This window comes from Canis lupus, chromosome 20, assembly GCF_011100685.1.
Source record: "Canis lupus familiaris isolate Mischka breed German Shepherd chromosome 20, alternate assembly UU_Cfam_GSD_1.0, whole genome shotgun sequence".
NCBI classification, from domain to species: Eukaryota; Metazoa; Chordata; class Mammalia; order Carnivora; family Canidae; genus Canis; species Canis lupus.
Genome location: NC_049241.1, coordinates 22,790,714 through 22,818,662, shown reverse-complemented (window position 1 = coordinate 22,818,662; position 27,949 = coordinate 22,790,714). Strand labels below are relative to the sequence as shown.

Genomic DNA, 27,949 nt, shown 5'->3' with positions numbered 1-27,949 from the left:
CAGCTACCTGGATGTTAATACTTTAAGGGCAAAGGCAATCTTAGCCTGACACCCCCCGCCTCCCCAGGATCCTGTAAGTTTACTCTAACATTTATAAATTCCTTTGGGACCTCCCTTTATCTCGGCTCCCCAAGATACATGTTGGCAATAACCCTCCCAAGCATATGACCCATGGATATACCTCTGAAGAGTCTCACAATTGAGTTTTTACTGAACAGTAATAAATGACCTTTTCCTAACTAGCTAGCCTCACGCGAAGTATAGAACGGGCCACTCCCCACGATCCCAGGGCAGCTCCTTCTGCCCATGGGTCCTGCCCCCGTGCTTTTTGCACCTTGAGAATTCTTTCCTGGCCGTGGGCTTCGAACCCTAACATCTTTTCCTACATCTACAGACGATTCAAGCCTCAGGTTTACACAGAATGAGTACCCTTACATCTAACATGTATATTCTGTTGCCTCTAAAGTTCAGAAATGCAGGGGGCATCTGGGGAAAAGCAAGTTGAGTGACTCCCCACCCCCACCCCCCACCCCCGACAAATGTCACCTTCTATCCCTGACACCCAAATGCTGGAGTGTTCCTTAGACCTAGAGCCAAAGCAGCTGAGGATCCCTGAAAGGCTCGGCTCAAGAGAGGTGACCAGGGGAGACGCAGCCCGTCGGAGAGTCCTGGTCCGACCCGCACGGGGGGTACCTCCCCCCCCCCCCCGCCCCGCCCGGCTGCGCGTCCTTTCCCGGCCGCGTCCTCCCGCTCTGGACAGGCGAACCCGAGGAGCTGTGTGGGCGCCGGGAAAGCCACGGAAAGGCACGTCCGGCTCCCCGCCAAGTGGTGGGGCCTGTTGCTCGCGTGCCGGGGCTTCACAGGCTGCCCCCGCCCCCCAGCTTCTGGAGGCTCGCGCCCCGAGCTACGTCGGCCGAGGGCGGGGAACAAGCCCGACAAATCAGCAGCGGGTTTTCCGCGGCCCCCGGGGCCCCGGGTTTCCCTCCGGAGCACAGCGAACCGCGGGCGGGCTGGGGAGGCGGCACTTGCCCGCAGCTCCGCCAGCGGGGAGGGCCCCGGCCGGCCTGCCTGCCTCGGCGGAGGAGACCCCCGCCCCGCCCCGCCCCGCCCCGCCCTCACCCGGCTCTCGGTAGGGGATGGTCTCGGCCCAGGCGCTCGGCTCCTCGTCCTGGATGTCCAGGACCCTGTCGATGGACTTCTGGGCCTGGGACAGGGCCTGCTTCGCGAAGCTGGAGAGCTGGGAGGCGTTGAACCAACTCATCTCCCGTCCTCAGCCGGCAGTGGCGGCGGCAGCACCGAGCGGGAAGGCCGAGGGCCAGGCCGACCGGCCTCAGGCCCGGGGAGGGGTGCGGCGGGACGGCCTCGCCCCCTCCTGCCCTCGGCGAGCCCTGTCAGCGGCTGGCCATGACCCCGGCCGTCTCCCCCGACCGAGCCCGGGAGGTTGCGCTCAGCCCTTCCCGCACAGCTGAGGGGGGAAGGCCCGGCCTGCGCATGCGCCGGCCTCGTCCACGTCCACAGCCACCAAATCCGGGAGCCCAGAGTTCCGTCAACGGACGGAAGAGCGGGCGGGACGTGACGTCACATCCGGGACCCGAGGATTGCCATTAGTTACGGAGAACGCGGAACTGCTGCTGGGGAGGCCGGTGCCAGGCGTAGCGCGCAAACATCCGGCCGCCGGGGCCGCGGTGGAGCCCTCCGGGAGGCTCCTTCCTAGAAACTAGCTCACGCACGGAGAGCTGACGCCTTGCCAGCAAGAGTTGCGAACGGAGGCAGTTTGGCCTCGCCTATTAGCGCTTTGTCTCAAATATTTAATCAGTCCGGTGTTAACGTGGCCTTCAGGAGGAACCCTGGGCTTGGGTTTGCCTCAAAATACCGGGCGTTGTATAAAAGGCCAGATCCAACCCGCCTGATGACGTAAGTAAAAAGGCGTCCTCCGCAGCGTGTGAAAAGTCGGAACTAGGGTACAGAATGGCACCTCTTGACGGTGCAGCGCCTCTCTCGGCCTCAGTCGAAACTAACCTGAGGAGACTCCACTGTTCCCGCGTTCGTGTGTTCGTGCACACTATTTACAGTACAGCTTTTCCTGCACTCACTCTTCAAACACTTCGCCAGATGAGAAATATCAGGCTGGTGACCTTCCGAATCTGGTCAGTAGCTATGGAATCTGGACTCCACAGCATTGCACGCAAAATTCTGTCAACATTTAAAGCTGGATTCTGTACAAAAATCCAGACTTCCACGTGCTTTTGGAACTATATGGATACGAACATGGCACAGATTGTTGAGGTCGTTGCCTCTTTGGGCAAATAATTTTCACCATTTGCCACAAACCCCACTAATCTTATTAAACCTCATTATACCTCCCTGCTGTGATAATTTACATTAACCTGCCTGCCTCCTACACTTCTGTATTTTACCTCAGTGTAAGCAACTATGCCATAAAGGAATTATTTTCCTATAAAACAAAATCAGGGGGATCCCTGGGTGGCTCAGCGGTTTGGCGCCTGCCTTTGGCCCAGGGCGCGATCCTGAAGTTCCTGGGATGGAGTCCCGCGGCGGGCTCCGGGCATGGAGCCTGCTTCTCCCTCTGCCTGTGTCTCTGCCTCTCTCTCTCTGTCTATCATGAATAAATAAATAAATAAAATCTTTAAATATTAAAAAAAATAAAATCAGATTTAAACTCTTAAGTTATAATCCGTCCAATAATTTCACCTAACCAGTAAAAATTTTCATGTTGAAACTCTTTAAACTTAGTATTATACACAAGTAGATTACCCTTGAAGTATTAAGCTGTTTCTTAAGCTTAAATAAATAGACTGAGGAGGAGGCTGGGAGCAGACTGAGATCAACAGATCCCTGTTCCAAGATCCTAATACACAGTTTTGGGTAAATGATACAAGCTTTCTAAAACCTTTGACTTTCGGATGGAGAGGCTATCACCTCACACGGTGACTTTGAGAGTTATTAGAGCACCTGTATAAAGGAGGTGTAAATGTTAGTTGCTTCATGTTCAAAAATTCAAACTGAATCTGTAATTTTGTAAATAAAGCAATTATTTTTCCTCATATGACTTTATAATGAAACATAAGTTTGGAGCAAAAAAGAATAATAAATAAAAATTTAACCCAGTGACACGTAATCACAAGGTTTCTGAATAGAAAACTGCCACCCAAGTCAAAAACTAAACATGTTCCCACAGAGATACTAAAACTCAACTTTTCAAAACTTACACTTAATTTTAAGGCTTATTTTTTTACAGGGGAAAAAAGGCACTTTAAGAGACCTTAATATAAGAAGATTCTATTTCATTATATTATTATGGTAAAGCAAATTCAATCAGGAGGTATTTATTATGGTAAAAGTATTAATTCAGGTACCACAAAAGTTTTGTATTAGTAATCCTACTACACATTTAAAAATTATTCCTGTATTACTATGCAACTATACTTATCCTTAATATACTTAAAAAAAATTTTCACTGAGAAAAGTAGACAATATATGATTTTATTAATAAATAGTGTGAAAGCATCAGTGATAACTGAACATTAAATTCTTTTAAACATTCAAGTCTTGGCTTTAATATTGTGCATATTGGCCTCTATGGCACTACAAGTAAACATGAAAATAGTTCCCATTTTCATGCACAGGTATTCAGCTATAACACCATTTACAAATTATTATGGACAAGGTAACCTTTGCAATAATTAATATTCATTTGGACAACTACAACTAAATGAATATTAAATCAAGCAAGAAATAGGCTATGTTTAAATACGCTCTAGATGTCAGGGTGTAATACTCAATGTTATTTAAAACTTAATTTTCCTTTTTTCTTTAAAGGGACATCTTTGAAAACTGAGGAATGCATTCTTTGACCAAAGGAACAAAATTCAGACGCAAAAGAGTGCTCGCCTCCTCCTTTGAAAGAAGCAATATATTTGCTCATTATCTTTCTCTCCAGGCATCATTTCCCATACTGTTAATGAAAATGTTTACAAGTACCAACCCTAAAATTCTGTCTTCAAGGGTAAGTTATAAATTTTAAAAAGAGTGGTTCATTATATAAAAAAAGTCAAAAGTCCAGCAACACTAATGCTAAAAATGACATTAAATTTCTTAGCATCCACATAATATAATATTTCCGTGAGTTTTCTATTATGTGCAGATTTATTTTCCTTAAGAAGTAAAATGAAGCTTGAATAGTACAGTCTGTGGTGTGGTGACATCAGCAACTGCCAGTTCTTGCCCATCAACGAGTCCCAGTTCTAAAACAGAGAAAAGTATAATTAACCCAAGCAAAAAAATCTCAACAAAATGCACAATGCACACAAACTGCACAGTTTTATGTCTAGATAAACATCAAAATCCAGTTCTCCTTAATCAAGGTAATATTAAGTTTGATTTCTTAGAGATTTTTAAACATTCTGCTAAAAGAGCAATTCTGTTATTGTTTCTCAAGACATAATTACAATGCTATCACCATTTAAAGGCATTAAAACGAACCTAGAATAAGCATTTTTTACTTTTACCAAGAGGAAAAAAGAAAAGAAGAAATTGATTAGTAAAATACTCATTTAAAATACCTTTCAATGTCTTGGAGAGATTTGGCCTTGTTCGTTCTTCAATAGAGGTTACTGACTAGAAAACAAAATTATTTTAATGTAAAGCACATAAAATGAATTTAAACTTGTAATATAATTTTGTGGGAAAAAAACATCCAAAAAACAAAAAACAACCAACACTGATTACCTGTAAGTAAAGTGTTCTATTTTTTCCCTCTAATGTGGCTGTGATGGCTGGAGATTTCATCTGCCTAAATATAATTATGAGCAGGGAAACAAACAAAATTAAAGATCACTTTTTAAAAAAACAATTCTAGTTTTTAAAGCTTTAAAATCACAAAAGTATTTCTACAACAAAACAAATGTCCGAAACACTTACAGAGAAGCACTATTGGTTAAATAATCCAAAACCTCCTGCAGTTTAGCGGATGGAGAGAACTGAATATTTTGAGGAAGCTGGCTACAAGCTGGGCAGTTTTCCTGCATATATAAAACATAACAGATCACAGAGGCATATGAACCAATAATACTTTATAATGATCAAATGAAAATCAACTTGTTTTGTAATTATGCATATTTCCTATGAACAAATTTTTATGCTCTAAAATCTCCTAAATTATTTTTCTACATAGTATTTATTTCGGGCTATACTGCAAAAGATACACAGTGAGTAGGGTTCTAAAAGTTAGAAAATACTTAGGATGTGGGCAATTTCATTCATATCTCTAACCAGTAATTAGTATGTAAAAATCTAAGTGTAAATGATGGAAAAAAGTTTTCATTACTATAATACTAACCTTTCTCTCTGCTTCAAATGTGTATGTGTACAGTCCATCTACGTCATTGAAAACCAAGTAATTATTAAGTGGAATATATGCACTGCAATGAAAAATGGTTCATCTTTATATAATTGAGCCAAGCAAAAGATCAATTTACATACACCTTAAAAAATGAAATCCATTATTACCTTGTAGCTATTTTAAAAACCTCAGTGGCACACACAGCTGAAGAGGGGAAGAAAATAAAGGTGCTTCAACTTGATGCAATTCAGACATTTAAAATTTCAAGTTTTTCAAAGTTACAAATCGGAACAGATAAACTGATAATAAAGAATATACTTTAAAAAAAAAAACTGAGAAAGTAACAAATTTTATATTTCTTTTGTATAACCCAAGTAACAGAGTTACATGCTTTCCTTCCTCTTCTTCAGATTAATGAGCAACCTGTTACATTGATTAAAGGGAAAGGCATTAAAATGTCCTCTACTGCAGAGCATTTTTATCTATGACATAATGTAAGACCAAATATACACAGATCCAACAGCTTATTCTTTTTTGGACAGCTTAATTACAACACCCAAGAAGATATCAGATTCTTGGAATGCCAGTTTTCTGAAACCAAGTAGCTGCAGGAATGTTAATTTAGATAGTGAATCAAAAACCAAAGGAAAGGGAAACCAAAGTTAAGTGGTGGCCATTTTTCCTTACCTGCAATGACTGCATTTGTGGAAGCTACTGCAGGAATGATACGTTTTACTACTCCTGAAAAAATATATTGATTAAAATATGGTCATTTCTTTTAAAAAATAGGTACCTTAGACAATCTGATTTTTTTTTGTTTTTTTTAGACAAAATGATTATTAAATATCATTTTCCACAACCTGATTTCTCAGGCTTTCAAGTCAGAAAACAGACTGAAATTTAACAATGAAATGATCTTCTTTCACATTCCCATCATTTTGATGTATTTTCAGAATCTTAAACAAAGTACAGTAGCAAAGAAAACTCTTCACTAAGCTTCAAATAAAGATGAGACAATATAATAATAGCTAACAGTTAGAATGTTTATTATGTTCCAGGCACTGTATAAAGATTAAAAAAGATAGGACAGAATTTTCATTACATCCTTGTTAGTCTCATTACTCTGATTTTAAAAATAAGGAAAATGAAATTGAGACAAATTAATATCCACAGTTATATATCTAGTAAGTGACAGAAGTGGCATATGAATCTACATATGCCCCAAAGTGCATAATCTTAACTGAAACAATATGCTATACTCCGTGAGGTGTGAATAAAGTATAGAGTAAGAACTAACTGTTCCTCATATAATAGTTCTAGCCATTTGATTCCTCCAAATTTTCAACAATCAGAAAGCCTGCCCTTGTCTCCTCATTTCACTCTATAACATGGTCTACACAAAGTATTAATATACTTCTTTATTTCTACTTCACTTCTTCCATATTAGTATTCACAGAATAGGAATGATGACAGCCTGACCTTACACCATTTTTTTTTAAAGTAAAACATAAATATTCCTTAACTATATTTGAGTTGTTCATTTTAGAAAACAAAAACTTCAGAAAAAAGTAGCCATGTTATCTTGGGGTGTGAGGGAGCACTTAAAGATATGTCCCCAAGGCTTCAGGTATAGGCAGGTTTCAAAAACTTCAGAAAAAAGCCAAATAATCTAAGAAGACATGAAAAGAAGACAGTGATAAAGTTTGGAAAGCTATTTTAAAATGTTAATTCTGACCATATGATTACATATCATTTCAGAGAAGGGGAAATTAGGAGGAGCTTAACTTCATGATGGTTAAACTGGAAGTTCTGCAGTGAACCACATAGAGCAAGATATACTGAAAGGAAGAAGAGGTAGTATAAGAGACATTGCCCAATAAAAGCCAAAAATGATAAAGAGTCCCCTTGTCCCCTACCCTTAAAAAAACTGGACTTCACTTTCAATTTTGCTTCTCTACTCCTTGTCAAGGCTCTCAATCATCAGGTTCAAAAGTACAAACCAATACTTGCTAAAAAGTATGAAAAGATAAGTGAGACTATATATTGAAATGACTTTATACTTCCTGATCAGGACCAACTGAGATCATTTAATTCAGTTACTACCTGTGCACTATATGTCCAACAATGTTCTAGGTGTTGTGCAGAGTGCCAGTTAAAAAAAAAAAATTTGCTCTTAATAAGCTTTCCTTCTGCTAAGGGAGATAACAAGCAAGTAAATAACAAAATTTCAAATACTGAAGAGTACTATGAAGAAAGTAAAACAAGGTATATGATAGAGTTGGCAATGATGGAGGCAGTCCATCAGGGTAGATAATCAGGGAAGACCTCCTCTGGGAGATGGTAATTTGAGCTGAAATCTAAAACCATAAGAAAGACCCAGCCATGTAATGACTTGGGGAAACAGTATTTCTGTAAATAGTAAAGGCAAAGGCCCCAGGGCAACAATGTATGAGACTATGCCTATGAAATAATCTTTGCATAGAAAAATGAGGCTACCATTATTTCTGAGAAATTATAAAAACATCAATAGTGAATGGCTCAGAAGTCATTTTCAGTTGAATGATCAAATAAACTGGTTAACTTCACACCTGAGCGATAAGCAGCCAGCCTTAATGGGATCCAAGGAAGAACATTCCTGGCTTAAGAATCAGGAATATTAAAGCTCCAAGGCAGGAATGAGTTTGGTGTGTTCAAGAACACAGCAGGTCAGAATAGGAGGAATACAGAAAGCAACACGGAGTGTGTAAGAACAGAATTTTTAAAAGACATCACTAGAACATCAGTAAATATGAGGAAATAATCACAGAAGAGAAACAGCACATTTTCAAAAAGAAGACAAAGTTTTATTTCTGGTGAAGTTAGTGATGAACTTGGGACAAAACTCTAGAAAGATGAATTGAGTACCTAGATTAGGAAGCAGTGATCATTAGATTAAGCATTATGATTGTTCACTGAGACAAGTCATGTTGGATTCTGGTATTGTAACTAGTAATTTGGCAACCCAGGGAAATGTGGAAGTAGTACATCTAGGCTTCAGGAGAGCAGTTGGAGAGGCACGTGGGTGGTTCAGTGGTTGAGCCTTTGACTCAGGTCGTGATCTGGGGGTTCTGGGATTGAGTCCCGCATCAGGCTCCCAATGGGAAGCCCACTTCTGCCTGTGTATATCTCTGCTTCTCTATGTGTCTCATGAATAAATAAACAAAAGTCTTAAGAAAAAAAAAAAAGAGCAGTTGGAAAGGTCTTTTCTGACCTCCTTGTGAACAAGACAAAAAAAGAAGAAGTGCTCTAGAAGGCCTGGTAGGGAGAATGAGATAAACGGAAAAGGGTGACCAGAAGAAGTAGGATTCAAATGTCTGTTATCAGCCAGTTCAGTCTTATTAAAATTTTTAACTAATTATTTGGAAAAGAAATAAAAGGATATAAAGAAAGAAAACGGCAGGTTTAAAAATAAACTTGTAAAGACCTATACTTGAATATAAAAAAACAAAACTACCACCCTAAAAAACTGCCAAACATTTTATTGGGAAAATAGGGCTTAGCAACTGCATATTAAGAAAACTTCCAGATTTTAGTGGACAGTGACCTTAAAGAATCAGAAGTATAGCATCAACATAATCAACAAGCAAAAAATCCTGCTCTCCTCTAAGACTGCATCAATTATTAGAAGTCTATTGTAAAATCAATCCTAGCATGCTGAATTCTAGCTTAGATAAGAAAAATATGAATAACTGAAAAATAGTTAGAAAAATAAAAAAAGAAAATCAAACAGGATGGGAACTTAATGTCAGCCAAGATGTAAAAGGGTTAAAGGAACTAGAAAGGTTGATGACAGTGATTTGGAGGGAATGTGATTACTGTTCTGTATATGCTGGTTTTGTTTGTTTTTATTTTTAAGATTTTATTTATTCATTAGAGACACAGAGAGAGGGGCAAAGACACAGACAGAGGGAGAAGCAGGCTCCATGAAGGGAGCACGATGCAGGACTCGATCCCGGGACTCCAGGATCATGCCCTGAGCCAAAGGCAGACAGATGCTCAACTGCTGAGCCACCCAGGCATCCCCTGTTCTATATATATTAAAGGCTATTACTTAAAAGGGAATTTGATTTATTTATGGTGTACCCTGGGACAATTCTCAGACCAAACTGAAGATGGAGACTTCTGTTCAATATACAAAATAAACTGTCTTAACAGTCTTATCCAAATGTGAAATAGATCGCCTTAGGAGGTGACACCTTCCTCTTAGTGAAAGATAAAATGAGTGGTTCAACTTAGATGATTTAGGGCCTCTTCCAATTCTAGTAAGATTCAGTGACTTTTATTAAATTCCTTCTAGCTCGGGTTCCTGAGTGCCTCAGTAGTTAAGCGTCTGACTCTTGGTTTTGCTCAGATTATGATCTCAGGATTGTGAGACTGAGCCCCACATTGGGCTCAGCACAGAGTCTGCTTGAGACCCTTTCCCACTCTACTCCTTGCACATGCTTTCTCTCTCTCAAATAAATGAATAAATAAAATCTTAAAAAAAAAAATTCCTCCTAGCTAAGAAGTAATATGAATTCTGTCAAACCCTGTTTCCTCCAACCAAATTTAGGAACACCTGGAAACTATCATTTCCTTACCTTGACTGAACCTCGAATGGCTGGTACTATCTGAAATCACTTATCCATTATTTCCTTCAGAGTTCCCAACCCCTGAAATGGGATTATCCCAAGGTTGTAATTCATGACAATTCACTAATTTACCTTGAGTGAGTCTATAGGTAACACCTCTAATATTATATTGTGATGCTCTCTCAAGAGACTTTTGGAAAATCCACTGAATATGATCAGGATCATCTCCATCTAATGGAACTCCTTCTGTTAGAAAAAACAAAGAGAATAGGACAGAAACATGTAAACTTAAATCAGCTTGTCTTTTAATACAATTATATAAATGAATAATATAAATATTCATCTCACATAATTCCAGATTATGAAATTCAGTTTATTACCTCCAAAAGGCTGCTCCTTAGGCCACTGCAGTATCCTTACATACTCAATACAGTGTTCTGGTAGCCTGGGCATAGATGCAATGGTGCACATGGGAAAATTAACCTAAAACCATAGTTTGCCTTTTTAGTGGATTTTACACAATGAATTATTTTAAAATGCAACTTCTAGTTAAGACTTTGTAAATGTAGGTAGTAGGTTATAATTCATTTTAGCTTTCCACTTATAAAAACAAAACATTTTATACCACTAATAATGTTTCTAAAATTAAAAAGAGCATCTGAGTCACTTGACTTACATTCATATAGGAATGTAGGTTTGCCCTATATTTAAGGTTATAATTCATTTTAGCTTTCCACTTATAAAAACAAAACATTTTATACCACTAATAATGTTTCTAAAATTAAAAAGAGCATCTGAGTCACTTGACTTACATTCATATAGGAATGTAGGTTTGCCCTATATTTACAGGGTATATAAATTTAAGCTTTGTTAGATCATGAGATGTTTGAATAAGTTCTCAAATATGAGCATTTTATTATGTTTATATGATGTTTATAGCTGAAGGTATAAAATCAAAGCAAAAGCAAATTCACAGAGTTAAATCAATTCCAAGTAAATACTAAAAGAAATATTTTTATTTATGAATCAATATTCTAACTATTCCTTAAACTGGGTATGTAGCTTAAAGGGCCCCATCTTTGGAAGGATCATTCTCATGCCTAGTATCTTTATCTCCCTGAAACGTTCACAGGCAAAAACCAAAGAAAACAGATTATAACTAAATCCCAACATATAACTTTTTAATTGCTCCCTTGATCCCGTCTCTCCAAATGAAAAAATTAATACAAATGAATTGAGAACAGAATATCAGTACCACAATCTTCAGTTCCTATCTTTCCATAAACAGAGCAGAATTTCATATTTTATCTTTCTTCTTAGAATGATTTTTAAAAAACTGTTTACCCTTCATTAAAAATCCTAAATATTGGGATGCCTGGGTGGCTCAGCGGTTTAGCGACTGCCTTCGGCTCAGGGTGTGATCCTGGAGACCCGGGTTCAAGTCTCGCATCGGGCTCCCTGCATGGAGCCTGCTTCTCCCTCTGCCTATGCCTCTGCCTCTCTCTCTCTGTGTCTTTCATGAATGAATAAATAAAGTTAAATAAAATAAAAAAATTTTTAAATCCTAAATGTTGACTAGACTTAATAATTAATCCTAACTCTGCCCCAAGAGACTATAAAATAAATACAGGTGCTTTTCTGATTACCTGTGGAGGATACAGTTCTAGTGTGCATTCAATACAGGCAGTCATTCCAGGCAGAATCACCCGGGCATTTCCTTTAAAGCCTTCTGTCCCCCCATCTATCAAAGGGACAATGGAGCTTGGATCTAATACACCATCTTCATAATTTAGAAGAGATATCTAGGAGAATTATTTAAGGTAGGAGAGGGGAGTAAGAATTCAAAAAAAAAAAAAAAAGAACATGCTGTCAAGTAATTCCATAAATCAATCGCAATACTGAGTACTAGATTATCAAATCATGGGATTAGGATACTAGCAATTTATATTCTCACCTGAAAATTAATAACTGGCAATAAACAATGATAAACCTCTACTTAGTTGAAAATTAAACTCTGATTTGTCAAAAACATGACATGGTACTCTAATTTTTGGTATGTTAAGAGCATCAGCAAGAATTTCAAAGAAACATAACAACACTAAAATTTTTACCAGCATGCCATTTATCCATCTTCTGGCTATGATAGAGTCCAGTCCACACACAATTATATGAAATTCTACGGAAGAAAAAGCTAGTTTTTAAAAATGCCATTGCACAAAATAATTCACATTTTAGGAAACAAACAAAAAAAACCCCACCTTTTATTATAACACACAGCTCCTCATGCTTGAGTAACCTTACTCAAGACAACATATAAAAATTCAGCTAATGATATAGCTAAGAATTAAAACAGTGGCATGCTCTGCTCAGTCAACCTTACTGAAAAGCAAACACCAAGAGCTGATAACAAATGAAGAAATACCCTTCAAATAGCTAGCAGCTAAAATATAGTAAGAATTTAGTGAGAAGTGAATTTAAAGTAGACAACTTACGTCGATAGAAAGTATCATTAAAATCCTGAATCTTGTTGAAATGTCTGCTTATAAGTAAAGGAATTTAGCTGCTAAGTTTTTAATTTATAAAGTGAATTTAACAATGTCAGAAGGAACAAATTAAAAATGTACATAACAAGAAATGAAGTCATCAATGTTCAAAGCAGTGGAAATCAGGGAATGTGACAAAATGAATACAACCCTAATTTGTCACAAAACCTCTTTTTTAAATACTTCTTGCCTATTTAGAGTAGTTTCTCTCATCCCTGAACCCTGATATTATGTCTTTGTTATACTCTCTACTCTGCTTCAGTTTTTATATAAAACCATACATCCTGGGAAGCAGACTGTGTGTCCTCAAACATTAGCATCAAGCACAGAGGCAATAATGCATTTTAGTGAAGGAAACAAGCATATTACAGTTCCCATTTGGGAAGAGGACTGCAAGACTCAGAATACGAATTAACACTTTGAACACCTTAAATTTATACAAGGTTATATATCAAATATTTTCAATTAAAAATAAGAGTTACTGCTGCAAAGCTAATAAAAACAAAAAAAAAACACATGTTCCCAATAGCTTTTTCGGGTACAAATATGATTGGTTATTTTGGAGGTGAGGGGAGGTAGGAGTTCTTTTTTCCTCTCTGTTTTCCAAGTCTCTCTTTTTACTTTACCAAACCTAATCAGCAGTCTTTCCCTGCCTGAAGGCTGCAAAGAAAACTCCATTCAAAAATAGCTGTGAGTGTAAATCAATCACAGAACTTAATATTTTAACAGCACATGTGTACAAAAAAATTTTTAATTTTTCCAATGGAGCAATTTTCTGTTTAATTATATACTTCTCTAAAATTATAATAAATAGTCCAGTATACATTTTTTAAAAACCAAAATGGAGAAAAGAGGGACAATATAAAATACTCTTGTCCTAGATTTTTTATTCTGGTCTACAAACAAAACTATAATAAATTCAATTCTCGCCCTCAACCATTCAGGCCTCTTTTCCTTTTTAAAGGAAAGCAAGAGGCATAAGCTGCAGCTAGAACAGGTAGATCAAGAGAACCAGAGCAAACAGGGGAATAGCAATAGGGGAACCCAGGAGCCATACCAAGAAATCCTATGTCCTAGATTTCTATAAAATACCCAAAGTCCACAGACCTAACTTTTAAAATATGCACATTCTTCTTTATCTTTCTTCCAATAGGCCTGTATTTGCCTTTTTAAACTTTTTATTTTGAAATAATATAGACCTACAGAAAGTTGCAAAGCTAGTAGAAAGTGGTTCCATGTGTATTTCATCCAGTCTCTCCCAATGGTTACATATCACAGGACTATAAAATCAAAATCACAAATACAACATTGATAAAATAAGTATGTATAGTTCCGTGATTTATTTTTTTTTTTACGATTTTATTTATTTATTCATGAGAGACAGAGAGAAAGGAAGAGACATAGGCAGAGGGAGTAGTAGGCTCCCTGCAGGAACTCGATGCGGGACTCAATCCCCAGACCTGGGAACACACCGACTGAAGGGCAGATGCTCAATCCCCTGAGCCACCCAGGCGTCCCGTAGTTCTGTGATTTAAACACTTGTGTAGGGGCACCTGGATGGCTCAGCAGCTGAGCATTTGCCTTTGGCTCAGGTCACCATCCCAGGGTCCTGGGATCAAGTACCACATTGGGCTCCTCACAGGGAGCCCGCTTCTCCCTCTGCCTATGTCTCTGCCTCCTCTATGTCTCTCATGAATAAATAAAATCTTAAAATAAATAAATAAACACGTGTAGATTTTTGTAACCACCATAAAGTTACGCAACTTTCCATCACAGCAAAGCTCTTCCTCCTGCTACCCCTTTATTCACACCTCTCTGGCCCACAATGCCTAATCCCTGGCAATCATTAATTTGTTCTCTCTTTATAATTTCCTCATTTGAAGAATGTTACATAAATGGAAACATACAACATATGACCTTTTGAGACTATCATTTTTCATTAAGCATGTCTTTGATATCTCCCCAACTTGCTGCATGTTTAGTTAATTCCTTTTTATTGCTCAGCATTACTCCACAGTATGGCTGTACTACAGCTTAATAATTCACCTATTGACAGATGTTTGGGTTGTTCCCAGTTTTTGGTTAATGCAAATAAAGACACTATGAACATTCAAGAACAAGTTTTACACAGACCTAAGTATCTGTTTCTCTGGGGTAACCCCCAGGAATGAAATTACTGAATTGTATGGAAAAGTGTATATTCAGGTTTTTATAAAACAGCCTATTTTCCAGATGGCTATACACCATTTTGCATTTCCCACCAGCAATGTAGGAGTGATCTAGTTGTTCTGTAGCTTTACCAGCATTGGAGGTTACTATTACTTTAGCTGTTAGAAGTATGTAGTAATATTTCATTGTGGTTGTAATTTAGATTTCTCTTATAGCTAGTGACGATGAACACCTTCTCAGGTGCTTTTTGCTATCTTCTTTAGTGAAATGTCCTTTCACATTTTCAGTACATTTCCTAATTGCATTGTTTTTTCATTGCTGAATTTTGTGAATTCTTTATTTATTCTGGATGAATCCTCTGTCAGATACCTACTTCATAATTATACCCCATTCTAATCATTGTATCTCATTCTCTTAACAGGGCCCTTCACAAAACAAAGTTTTTAATTTTGATAGAGTTCAATTCATCAATTTTTTTCTTGTATGGATCACACTTTTTTGATGTAGTCTAAGGACTCTTCACCAAGCCATATATCACAAAGATTTTCTCCTACACTGTCATCTAAAGTTTTACTGTTTTACATTTTATATTAAACCTACAATGCATTTTAAGTTAATTTTTGCAATTTTGAGGTTTGAGTTGGGATTCATATTTTTGCCTCCAGTGGCTCCACCACAATTTGTTGAAGAAATTATCCTTTCTTCCATTGAACTGTTTTTGCCATTTCGTCAAACATCAATATTTGCCTGCAGCTATTTCTGGTTTCTTTGTTCTACTGATGTGTCTCTCTGCTAACACCACATGGTCCTGATATTGTAGCTATAGTAAGTCTTGAAATTATACAGCGATTCCTCCCACTTTATTCTTTATCAGATTTGTTTTAGATATTCCTTCACCTTTCCATAAATTTTAGGACAATTTTGTATCAACAAAAAGTTCTGCAGGGATTTTAATAGAAATTGTATTAAACTTGTATACAAATCTAGGGAGACATGACATCCTTACTATGTCAAATCGCCCAATTCTTGAACAGAGCATCTTTACATTTATTTAGACCTTCTTTGATTTCCTTCATCAGTACTTTGTAGTATTCAGCATACAGGTCTTATACTTATTTTATAGATTAACAGTTAAGTATTCCCCCGCCCTTTTTTTGAGTGATTGTAAATGGCACTCATTTTATTTTAAATTTCACTTTCGGGATCCCTGGGTGGCGCAGCGGTTTAGCGCCTGCCTTTGGCCTAGGGCGTGATCCTGGAGACCCGGGATCGAGTTCCACATCAGGCTCCCGGTGCATGGAGCCTGCTTCTCCCTCTGCCTGTGTCTCTGCCTCTCTCTCTCTCTCTCTATGTGACTATCATAAATAAAGAATAATTAAAAATTTTTAAAAATAAAAAGTAAATTTCACTTTCCACATTTTCACTCCAAGTACACAAATACAATTGAATTTTCTATGTTTATTTTGAATCCTGTGGCATTTCCCAAATAGCAAATCTCACTTTCTGAATTTCTATAAAACACTGAAAGTTATCCAGATCTGAAGAACACTCCTTTTTTAAAACACATTTTTTTGAAAAATAAATTTACTCTGACACATTTTCCACTTGGTTAATATATGTTGACTGTCTATTCAGTCTGCAACTGTAAGGAGACACAGATTAACTACAGCCAGATAAGGAATTTACAGTCTAACAGAAGAGCTATGCAATCAAACTGAAAGTAAGGGCAATAATGCAAAATAACTGCACTGGCCGTAAATGCTTAATTTAAAAATTGGGCAAAAAAATATTTATATAACCTTAAAAAAAAAAAAAAAGGACTGGAAGGAATATAAAGCAAAATGTCATCAGTAGAAACCTCAGTAATAAGCTTACTGCTGATTTTTTTTTTTTTTTTTTGCTTATCTGTATTTTCTATGTTAAATACTTCTTTTATAATAAAACACAAAGCTTTAGAAAGTTAAGTAACTTTTTTGTCAAAAGGATACGGAACTACATTGCAATTAGGAACTCTGTCATTTAGAAATTCTGCAGCAACTTCAGCCTTAGGTCTTCCAACATCTTTAGGCCTATGGGAAAAATTATATTTAAATTATCATTCATGATATAAATCTAGATGATCTATATAATTTACTTTCAAACATAAAAAATATCCACAGTGAGCTTATTTAGAGGATATTTAGAAGGAATACTTTTATCTAAATGTTGATGAGTAATTAGTAATTCAACATCAAATGTCAACATTTGCTGATGTTCTAAATTAAGTATTTACAAGTACTGACAAGTATTTCTTAAATGAAAATATAAATGGTGCTTCCCCCTCCCCCCAATGGAAAGCATAATGATGGCATGTTTCCTGGCCACTTCTCATTGTGGCATTTCCCAATGTAAAAAATTATCCCACACCCAAAGCCTTCCAAATCTACCCTGAACCCTAGAACCTCAAGGTGTTACCATGGAGGTTTTGGCTGAAATATACACACGATTCATTCTAGGGATATAAGAGCCTTCGTTTATCTCTTCTTCCCACATGTGCAGATTAAATAGTAAATTTTATGTCCCAAACAAAGCCATAAGCATGTTTCTGAAGAAAAAATAATCCTGAAGGCATTATCTAAAATTGCAAATGTTGCCAACATTCTAAAGAAACTAAAAACAGAAGGCCTCAAAAGATCACTCCTAGATAAGAACCACAGCTATAGACAGAAGAGGACACAAAGAATTCTCTCTTCTAATCTCAGTACAAATGGTATTTTCTTTCATAGTATTTCCTCATCCTCCTCACAGAAGTAAATCATTCCCTCACACATACATAGTGCTTCATTACTACTTTTTCACAACATATTTTTCATTAGATACAGAGATCTGTTATACCCCCTAGACTGAACACCTGGAATAAAGTGACCATATTCTTATCTCTTTGTATTCCTTCATATATAAGCATAGAATACTTTAAAAATAAATGAAAACATTTTTAAAAATCAATGTCCCTAATAAAAATTATTTTTACTTAAAATTGGAATTTTAAAGAAAAATCATTTAACAGGTCATTTTTCTTCTAGCCAATGAAGCAGTCTGCTTCTCTTGATTGAAAACTTCTGTTAAGAGTTTTATTCTTTGTCCTATAACTAGGCTCTAGTTATAAATCGAGGAACCTGATTTCAGTACTGCATTCAACTACACCGGACAGAGCTCTTTTGGTAAAGCGGATAAAGGAAACTTTCAAGATTCTTTAATGTTGTGAATTGTATGTGTTCCTACAGTAGATCCCAGATAAAAAATTCCTGGACGGTTTCTGTGGAAACTGCTAATTTGCCTTTCCAGAATTAGGGGATCAGATTGTTCCACCTAAAAACTACACTTTGAACAAAAAGGACTTTTACAAATATCATCTTTGCAAAACACCTTGGCCTAATTGCTTAATCTTGAAAACAAGTACCTACCCTAAGGGCTACTCTGAGATTATAGGAAATACAGATAAAGACTTTAGAAAGTATTTACTGCAACCTAAGCACTCAACAAATGTTAACTATCATTGTGATTTTCAATCATTATTTTAGCTACAAACTAAAGGGCATGCCCTATTATCAATAACCAACCAATTCAGGGATCCCTGGGTGGCACAGCGGTTTAGCGCCTGCCTTTGGCCCAGGGCGCGATCCTGGAGACCCGGGATCGAATCCCATGTCAGGCTCCCGGTGCATGGAGCTTGCTTCTCCCTCTGCCTATGTCTCTGCCTCTCTTTCTCTCTCTGTGTGACTATCATAAAAAAAAAAAAAAATTAAAAAAAAAAAAAATAACCAACCAATTCAGTGTTATCTTTGTTAGAGCATTCATATACTAAAAATGTGTCAGGATCCACAGTTTTCTGTAGAGAAGGGTAATTTCAAAGGTTCAAAAAATAAATAAACAAAAAGATAAAGCCTAAACATTAAACAGAGTTTACATTGCAATTACAACACTTCCTTAACTTGACTTTGTTTAAACCATTCTTCAACCTCTTTAATATCTTCCAGAAAAAAAGGTTTCATGCCTATCCAAAAATTTAAATTTACTTCCTCTGTTAACCTAACCTTATACTGCATACCTACGAGCACTTTCTGCCAATAATCTAATCACTAGAAAGAAAAATAAAAAGTCCTTATCTCTCCATTCCTGTAATTCTTTGACATTTATATCCGAGCTAGTCAAATCTTTACACGCTACATACTAAAATTCACTAATGAACCTCTCCTCAGGTCTGCATACATGGCCTACTTCCAGTTTTTTTTTTTTTTTTTTTTTTTTTTTTTTTTTTTGGGACCTACTTCCAGTTTTTAAAGTCATTTCTAGCAATCCATTCCTAGATGCTTTCTGTATTTCATGTTTGTTTAAGGTAATTTTCCCTTTGGGGATGCCTGGGTACCTCATTGGTTAAGTGTCTGCCTTCAGCTCAGGGTGTGATTCTGGAGACCCAGGATCAAATCCTGCATCGGGCTCCCTGCATAGAGCCTGCTTCTCCTCTCTCTACCTGTCTCTCTCTCTCTCTCTCTCTCTCTGTCTCTTGTAAATAAATAAAATCCTTTTTAAAAAAGGTAATTATCCCTTTGTTCCATTTCAACCGCTCCTGGATTTTCTCTCCTTAATTGTTCATTTTCTTTATCTTCATAGAAGAAACTTCAAACTCTGTCACAACTTCATTCCCCCAGAGATACCATACAATTCTTGGCTCATAAGTCCCCACCAATGTATCTCACTAGTGCCTAATAGTCTAGCTACTATTCTCTTATGAAATTAACAGGAGGAAAAGAGCCCTGTTCTATGTCTTCAGAGCACAATCACCCCCAAATCACATAAACCATTTGGAAATCTCTTTAAAAAAAAATCACGAATTTGTTTATAAAACTAGTTTCACCAGGGTGTCCAAAATTTTCTTGCAAAATTTTACCTAAAAAGGGAGTGGTGATTATTTAAAAAATAAAATTAGTTAGCCCTCTCATAGTTTTTACAAATTATGAAACTACAGTGTACTCAAGTTCAAGTAATTATCAGAATTTTAAACTAAGATCTTAAAACTTACCTAAATAAAAACTGCCTATTTAGATTGGAAACATCTATAGTGTCCATGTCTATAACATGAATCTGTCTAAAACCAGACAAGGCCTGTGGGAATAAAAAAAAACAATTAAGCAGAAGTTTCCACACATTTGAAATGTTAAGACTTGTTTTCAAGGTAGTCCTAAACTTATAAATGCTCAATAATAAATTCCACATAATTGTATTCAATGGTTAAAAAGTCTTACAAGGTATATAAAATTCAAGGTTCTTGTAAAGGTCAAAAATCTGTAACTACTTAAATAGTCTATAACCAAAAGAAAACAACTCAAAATTTCTACAGTTTTATCATCCCGTAAACACATTTGTAAAGTTTGTTGCTTTGCTGCTGCCGCCAGATATTTTAATTTTACAAGTCTTACTAATTAACTGAATTTGCTATTCTTTTTCAGAATATTGTTAAAAAGCAATTCCTATAAGCTTTATCTTAGTTTAAGTAACATTAAGTATATCACAATTCAGAAATAACTATTAGATGGTGTATATTATCAACACACATATGTACATAGCACATGTAAAAGGAATATACTAAAAGTATTGAGTCAATAACAAGCAGTCAAAAAAGCTAGGAAAAAGCAACAAACTTGCTTCTGAGCAGTACAACCACTCTTCAAATTTACCAGCAGAAGCAAAAGATTGGAAAAAAACAAGTCTCAATAATTAATCATACTTTTCTGGTCTTGGTCAGTTAAATAGTCAAATTAAATTAGTTGTCAATAATTTCCCTACTTTTCGGCCCCTCCTTATAGCAACAGAACCTTGAGTTGTCCATACTTGCTTTCTCATAGTCCTGTCTCGCACTAAATAAGCTTTCCCTCCCACCACTCCATGGAAAACTGCACTCGTCAAGGTCACCAGAGATTTGTATGTTACTACTTCCAATGACAATTTTCGGTCTCTCTGATCGTACCTCCCTGAAGCATCTGGCAGAAAATGGATCAATTCCTCCTCTTTAAAATACATTCTTCAGGGATCCCTGGGTGGCTCAGCGGTTTAGCGCCTGCCTTTGGCCCAGGGCGTGATCTTGGAGTCCTGGCATCGAGTCCCACATATGGCTCCCTGCATGGAGCCTGCTTCTCCCTCTGCCTGTGTCTCTGCTTCTCTCTCTGTGTGTCTCTCATGAATAAATAAAATCTTTAAAAAAATAAATAAATACATTCTTCACTTGGTCACTACACTCATGAGAAATCTAAATATTAAAAACTGGCCTTAGGAGTTAGGAGTTTTCCTCCTACTTTACTGTAGGAGTTTTCCTCCTACTTGCCAGAATTTGGAGTGCCTTTGTGCTCAGTTCTGGTTAGTGCGTGTGACCTCAAGTAAGATAGTGACATCTAACAGGTATCTCAAACTTCAGTTTCCAAAACCAAACTCAACCATCCGTGCTCACCACCACTAAATCTCTTCTTTTCCCAGTGTCTCCCACTTCGATGAATGCTAACCCCATCATTCCAGTTGCTCAGGGGAAAAACGTTGTTGGGTCATCCTTGGCTCCTCTCTTTCTCTCATGCCCAACAACTAATCCACTAGCAAATCCTGTTGACTCCAACCTCAAAACCTATCCCTCATCTGACTGCCTCTCACCACCTTCAATGCCACCATCTTGCTTCAAGTCATTGCCACCTCTTGGCCCAGGTGACTGCAACAACCTTCTGACCAGCCTCTCTGCTTCCTGCTCTCTTCTTGAGTCTTTTCTCTGTACATCAGGCACAGTGAACCAGGTTAAATGTCAGATCAAATCAACTCACATGCTTAAATCTCTCCAATGACTTCCTGACTCGGAGTAAAAGGTAAAGTCCTTACAGTAGCCTCTAAAGCCCTTTGCAATATTCACTGAGTCCTTCCATCTCCTATCACCTCTCGATATCCTGTGGGAAACTGATCCACTTCTGTTTTAGCTATAAAAATGACCTCCTTGCTGTCCTAGAACAGAAAAGTCATGCTCCCACTTCACATATTTTGCACCTGATGTACCCTCTGCCTAGAATATTCTTACTCACCTCTCTGCTCAAATAGCATCTTTTTTCCCACCAGGCTATGTATCTTCCATTCTTCCTTTCCCCATAGCATTTAATACTGTCTGACATACCATGTATTTTACTTGTCCTTTTCCTTTTGTAAGCCCCACAAACAGAAACACCTGTCAGTATATTTCAATGCTGTGTCTTTAGCTTTCAAAATGGTGCCTGGTATATAGGGAGAAGAGGTTTTATAACTATTTGCTCAGTCAATATTAATGTCATATTCTTTTTTTAGAATAAACTTTGGTGGCGCTTGGGTGGCTCAGTCAGTCAAGCATCTGCCTTCAGCTCAGGTCATGATCCTGGAGTCCCAGGATAGAGTGCCATGTCAGGCTTCATGCTCATGGGGTAGTCTGCTTGTCCCTCTCCCTCTGCCCCTCTGCTGTGTTTCAATCTCTCTCTCTCTCTCTCTCTCTCTAAAATAAAAAAAAATAGGGCAGCCCTGGTGGTGCAGCGGTTTAGTGCTGCCTGCAGCCCAGGGTGTGATCCTGGGGACCCTGGATCGAGTCCCACATCAGGCTCTCTGCATGGAGCCTGCTTCTCCCTCTGCCTGTGTCTCTGCCTCTCTCTCTGTGTCTCTATGAATAAATAAATAAAATCTTAAAAAAATAATAATAATAAAATAAAATAAAATAAATAAAATAAAATAAAATAATAAAAAATCTTAAAAAAAAATGAGCCTTTGGAGGACTTATAGTAAATTTTAAAAACCATGTATGTCTCTTATGTATTTATGTCTGAAATAAATTAACAAGTGGTAATAGAAAAGCTTTAGTTTTCTTTTAAGACATTACAATGCAATAAATAACAAAGCCATTCCTAAAGTTGCATGATGACTATTTCTCAGATCTAATCTCCAATTAATTTACATTTAAAATTACTATAAATCACATTTGCAGGTAACAGCTTCATAACAGAAAAGGTTAAGCATTAGGGGATTTTTACATAGAATGCCTACCAAAATCACTACCCATCCTCTATAAATCTTTCCCTTCTAGAACTCTTTGATACTATGTTTTTATGTTTGACAAAGTACTGTCATTCTGGCACCCCATCACATAGTATATCATACATAATGCTATTTATTTTGTGTAATACTTGTCTCTCCAATGAAATTTCAAATTCATTAAGGACATAGACCAAGATGTCCTATAATCCCTTCAGAACTGAACACATCAGTAAGTACCAAGAAGCACATTAAGTTTCTGCAATTTCACTAGGAGTGACATTAGTGTTTTCTAAGCAAAATGAATGTAGCTGTTTACATTCGAAATATAGCCCCTAGGTCAACTTTTTAGGTTCCTCATCTAAGTATGTGACCTGATTCATTGCCTAAGGTTTGCTCTAGGATTTCCAACTTTCTACATACCAATGAGAAGGCTGACATACTAACACCTTTAAAACAATTCCTCTCCTATCCATTTCATATTAAATAAACCCATAAACCCTTATAAAAAGCTATTTGTAGGGACGCCTGGGTACCTCAGCTGTTGAGCGTGCCTTTGGCTTAGGGTGTGATCCCAGAGTCAGGGATCAAGTCCCACATTGGTCTCCCTGCAGGGAGCCTGCTTCTCCCTCTGCCTGTGTCTCTGCCTCTCTCTCCCTGTGTCTCTCATGAATAAATAAAATCTTAAAAAAAAAAAAAAAGCTATTTGTGGTTATGAGAAGTCAGTGAAACTATTAAGTCACATATTGATTTCAAACCAGTAAACAGAAACAGCTTCTCTAAAGAGTACCCCCTCTTAAGATGATATTTAGCTAAAAAAAAAAAGACCCCCCAAAAAAGAAAAGTTTAGCTATCCCAAATTTTATGTTTCATTAAGTCATGTAATGACCTAATGGTTCAGTAAAAAAGAACACTTGACTAAGAATTAATGACCTGGATTAGGTTCCAGGCACATGACTATACAGAAAACTTTAGGCAATCATTTAACATCTCTAAACCTCAGTATCTCCCTCTATATAAAATGAGACAATACCCTATCCACTTCTTCTGTTTGAGAAACAGAAGAAATAATTCTTTGAAATGACATGTTAAAATATGAATGACCAGTTTTGTTATTTATGTCACTGAAATTAATGACTGCTGTGCAAGAGGAAGCACAAAAAAGATCAGAAGAAAACAGAAGAATTTTCTATCAATGACTTTATAGTTGAGGACTTTAGAGTATAAAAAGTTCCACAGTTATATGATTATTTTAATTACTATCTTGAATTTGACCTGCTAGATTTATCAAACAATGGCTCACAGGAAAAAAGGTTAACAATCATCACAAAGAAATTTCCTAGTAATAGAAAAGAAAAAGAAAAAGGTTTAATTATCACAAGGAGGAAAAACAATACATTGTATACACACACACACACACATATATATTACCAGATTTTTCAGGAGCTCACATCCTAAGCCGCCAGCTCCAATGACTAGAACTTTACATGTATCTAACAAAAATTGGAGAGACTGTAAAGAATGAAAAGGCATATTAAAATCTGCTTGATAATAACTATAAGTACTACCAATAAAGGCGTAGGCCATAAAACAGTTTCTGATGTTTCCATGAAAAATGCAATTGAGGATAAAGAGCAGACTTTGTATTTAATATATTATTTTAAATTTATAAACAAGGTAGAACCAGGAATTCTGTAATCTAATGATTTCAGAGGGTTCCAATTTTAAGGTTTTTAAATTGACTTTTTATGAAATTAAAAGGTTATTTCTAACAAGAAAAACTACATACCTAGTTAATTAAGATTTATCTTTTTTCTAAACTTGGAAAGTAAGTTTTGGAAAGCATCAAATTTATTTACTTCGATTTTCTAAAAAGAGAAAACTGTAAAATCCTTAAGAACAGAGGCTCAAGCATTGCACAAGGTGTTTAAAAGTCTTAAAAATGTAAGAATAATAATTGTTGCTTTTCAACACAGTGAATGAAATTTACAAAACAAAAGAGGATAGGAAGAAAAAAACCCAGGTAAGTCTCTTAGAAAATTGTACATCAGTAGAAATATAATTTAAAACAATAATTTAACAGCAGTATCTTAAAGTATCAGGACAAAAAAAAAAAGAATTCAGAAGCACAAAAAAAATATGGTGAAAAAAAAATATGGTGGCGTATCCAAAGAAACACAAATACTTTCGATTCTGTCCAAGATTAAACGAGAGAAAAGTTATACTGAATGAATGAAAGAATGAAACCCAAAGTCTGTACCTTAATTTTAGGAGTAGCATAATACCGCTATTTCAAAACACTATCTTTATAAACACAAAAGACATAAAAATTTACTATAAAGAATGTATTTTCTACCTTGCAGTAAAAACCAAATTGCATCTAATTGAACATTTGCCTTATGTCAAACACTACCAGTCCAAAATTCTATTCCTCTATTATATAGCAGTTACATAATTTTTAACATGCAATTAATTATTTTCAATTCTAGGAAAATATGCTCATTTCAACTAAATTTCAAAATTTAAGCAAGCACATCTATATTTCTATCAAATTTAATTTCTCATAGTAGGGCTAAAAAGGGGAATGTATCTCAAGTCATTTTAAACTGTAATTTTGTGAAGTATAACTTAGAATCTTAAATGAGATTATGAAGTTATTTTACTGTTGAGAATTTTCAACATACTATATGAGAAATGTGAAAATAAGGACTCAAATATCTGTCATTCAAATAAAATCAGTTGCAAATATTCAATTTAGTATTTCAAAGTAACTTAGACAATTGTTACTAGTTTTATTAAAGAGCAAACTAAAAAGAAAGCATTTTATTATTTTTGAAACATAAAACTATTAGAGGAGTTATTTAAAAATAAATGTTTCTCACTTCAGTGCTCGGTTCGAAATCAGGGTGTGTGAAGGGTCCAGATCGCTCGAGGAACTTCTTTACATGGTTCCAGCGACCTTCCCAGTCTCCAGTGTCCCCACACCCACCATCAACAGCCATTCTGCACAGAACACAGTAAATTCAGCTGCAAAGATCAGTAGGAAAAAGCCACACCTACAACTATTATGGTTTCCCCAAATGAAAAAGTAACCACACCAGACCTGCTCAAATAAAAAGGGAAATATCAATGTGGTTATCCTTATGCTTTTAACTTTTCTCTTGGTTATTATTTAATTTATTTAAAGTTAAGAACTGCACGTGTTTGATGAAATAAATCAGTCTACATGTTTCTGGGATCCTAAAGCACCCCAAGATCAAACTTGGGATATAATTGGTCAATTGGTGAGAAATGGGCTTTTCTACATTTGTAATTTATAAAAGATCACCGTAAACTTCCTCAGTTTGTTCCATCAATACACTTATATCAGGAAAAGAAAAGAAAAAAAAAAAAAAAAAAAAAAAACCTCCACTTTCAGAATTGTGATGCTTCAAATCTAACTCATGTGTCCTTTCCAAGTTTGAAAGATGTGACTTATTTTTGATGAGAGAGCCTTTATCCATTTTTCCCTGAAAAAATGGTCCCATTTTTCAAAAAAGAATGTATTAACACTATGAGGTACTGTTTCCACTCAACACAAAAAAAGTCTGGGGTTACAATTAGTCTACAGATAGGGATTACCATCTAAAAACTTTTTAGAATAAGGAGGGACTCTTCTAACAAAGTACAAAAATGTATTTTCTAACAAATTGTATTTTCTACTCTAGGCAAGATTTATGTTTGGTTGTAATTATCTTTAATTTTCAAATTTCCTGTAATCCCAGTTTCTACCTCTAAATGTTATCTGTAATATCCAATTCTTACAGAAGGGACAAATAAGTACACTGCCTAACAATAAAGACCATAGCATTTCATGTCAGGCTGGGTCCGGCTCCACAACATTGTGACCTTGACCAGACTTCCTAACAGCTATAAACCTTATTTATAGGTTGTTGGTAGCTACTTGGTAAGGTCAGGACAAGGATAAAGAGATAATCCACATTGAGGCCGTAGTATAATACCGGGCATATAGTCTGCATTCGAACCTTTACTGTCATTTTAAGCAAAAGTGGGAAGGAAATGAAAGGTGGGAAGGAATGTGAAGTTAAGCTCGTCATTCCAATCCTTTTGCAACTGAAATCAAACTTTTTGAGGAAGCTACGTAAAGACTTTAAAGCACTGCTACTGGGAACTGGCACAGAAATTAGTAACTCACCACACCCACTGCAAGAGTACCTGCTTCCCCTCCCATGTAGGGAGACGAAAAATTATGTGGCGTGGGCCAGGTTGGAAAACACTGTCTCACCAGCACAAAACTGAGCATCTGATTAAAAAAAAAAAAAAAAATAGGGTGTGTAATAAATGGAGAAAATAAGCTCTTTGGAGTCAACATTCTTAAGGTAAGAGCCAATTATTTTGCAAGAAAATGATTGAAGTGCTTAGTACAATACCTCACACATAAAGTTCTCATAAAAAGTTTGCAATTAATACTACTGTCTCAGTGTTTACGAAAGGCCAAAAAAAACGTCCTAGTGTCCGTTGCACGTGTTTTAAGACCGCCTTTTCACAAGGTCACGGCTATGGCAATTTGGGGTGGAGGAGGGGGTGGGGCGCAAGGGTCCTTCCGCAAGCCTCTGGGTCAAGGAGCACCCGGCCGGCCGGTGCAGGGCCTGCTGCGGTGGACCCCGGCCCGGCGCCCGCCCGAGAGGGACGAGGAGCGGCCCGCCGGGCCCCTGGGGCTCCGGGATGGGGGTCAGGGGATGAGGCCGCGCGGCCTGCGCTCCGGGTGCCCCCCTCCCAGCCCCCCGGGCCCGCTGCGGCTGGTCCCCTAGGCCTGGGGTGGGGGGAGGCGGGGGTCCCCGGAGAGGGCCCCGGCCTCCCGGCAGCACTAACTTCTCAGCCAGCAGCTCCTCTATTCTCCTTCTTTTCTTCTCCCTAAAAGAAAGAGAGAATAAAAGAAGGGTCAGCATCACGCTACACATTGGGCGCCGCGAGGGGATGGGGGGCGAGGGGACGGGGCGGGGGGTGGGGGGGGACCCCGGGTGGCGGCGGCGACCGCCCAGCGCCGCGCTCTCTCACAGCCCAGCCCGGCCCCGCACGCCTGCAGAGCCCGAGTACTTACGGCTCCTCGCCATCCGCCATATTGTTCTCCGCCTCTTCCCAGGTGCCTCCACGGCGGGCGGGGCGGAGGGGCGGGGCCGGCTGGGAGGGCCGGAAAGGGGCGGGGC

The 27,949-nt window shown here is 37.6% G+C and overlaps 2 protein-coding genes and 1 long non-coding RNA gene across 6 annotated transcripts in view; 1 reads left to right on the top strand and 2 right to left on the bottom strand.

The window, feature by feature from the left end:
- TMF1 (TATA element modulatory factor 1) overlaps nucleotides 1-1,474 on the bottom strand; it is a 32,157-nt gene extending 30,683 nt beyond the window's left edge. Inside the window, exon 1 of the mRNA XM_038565875.1 lies at nucleotides 1,120-1,474. Within this exon, the coding sequence (XP_038421803.1) occupies nucleotides 1,120-1,261 (142 nt within the window). The 5' untranslated portion in view covers nucleotides 1,262-1,474. The remainder of the gene's footprint in view (nucleotides 1-1,119) is intronic.
- On the top strand, nucleotides 1,108-24,773 carry LOC119864659. Of its 2 annotated transcripts, none has more exons than XR_005374766.1 (3): nucleotides 1,108-1,914; nucleotides 3,841-4,027; nucleotides 24,719-24,773. It is a non-coding gene; the product is annotated as an uncharacterized LOC119864659 (long non-coding RNA). The 2 variants fall into 2 exon arrangements; XR_005374767.1 differs by lacking the exon at nucleotides 24,719-24,773 and adding an exon at nucleotides 15,106-15,912.
- Nucleotides 3,484-27,949, bottom strand: UBA3 (ubiquitin like modifier activating enzyme 3). Of its 3 annotated transcripts, none has more exons than XM_038565878.1 (18): nucleotides 27,844-27,949; nucleotides 27,615-27,656; nucleotides 25,625-25,745; nucleotides 24,174-24,254; nucleotides 19,744-19,826; nucleotides 16,673-16,753; nucleotides 12,465-12,508; nucleotides 12,084-12,148; nucleotides 11,619-11,774; nucleotides 10,353-10,455; nucleotides 10,105-10,218; nucleotides 6,050-6,103; nucleotides 5,530-5,566; nucleotides 5,360-5,441; nucleotides 4,942-5,042; nucleotides 4,750-4,813; nucleotides 4,584-4,638; nucleotides 3,484-4,265 (listed from the first exon to the last, which is right to left on the bottom strand). In XM_038565878.1, exons 1-18 carry the CDS (start codon nucleotides 27,861-27,863, stop codon nucleotides 4,177-4,179), a joined length of 1,392 nt encoding a protein of 463 aa, XP_038421806.1. In that variant the 5' UTR covers nucleotides 27,864-27,949; the 3' UTR covers nucleotides 3,484-4,176. The 3 variants fall into 3 exon arrangements, with proteins under 3 accessions (XP_038421806.1, XP_038421808.1, XP_038421807.1); XM_038565880.1 differs by lacking the exon at nucleotides 27,844-27,949 and adding an exon at nucleotides 26,958-27,045; XM_038565879.1 differs by lacking the exon at nucleotides 27,615-27,656 and having other exon boundaries at nucleotides 27,844-27,923.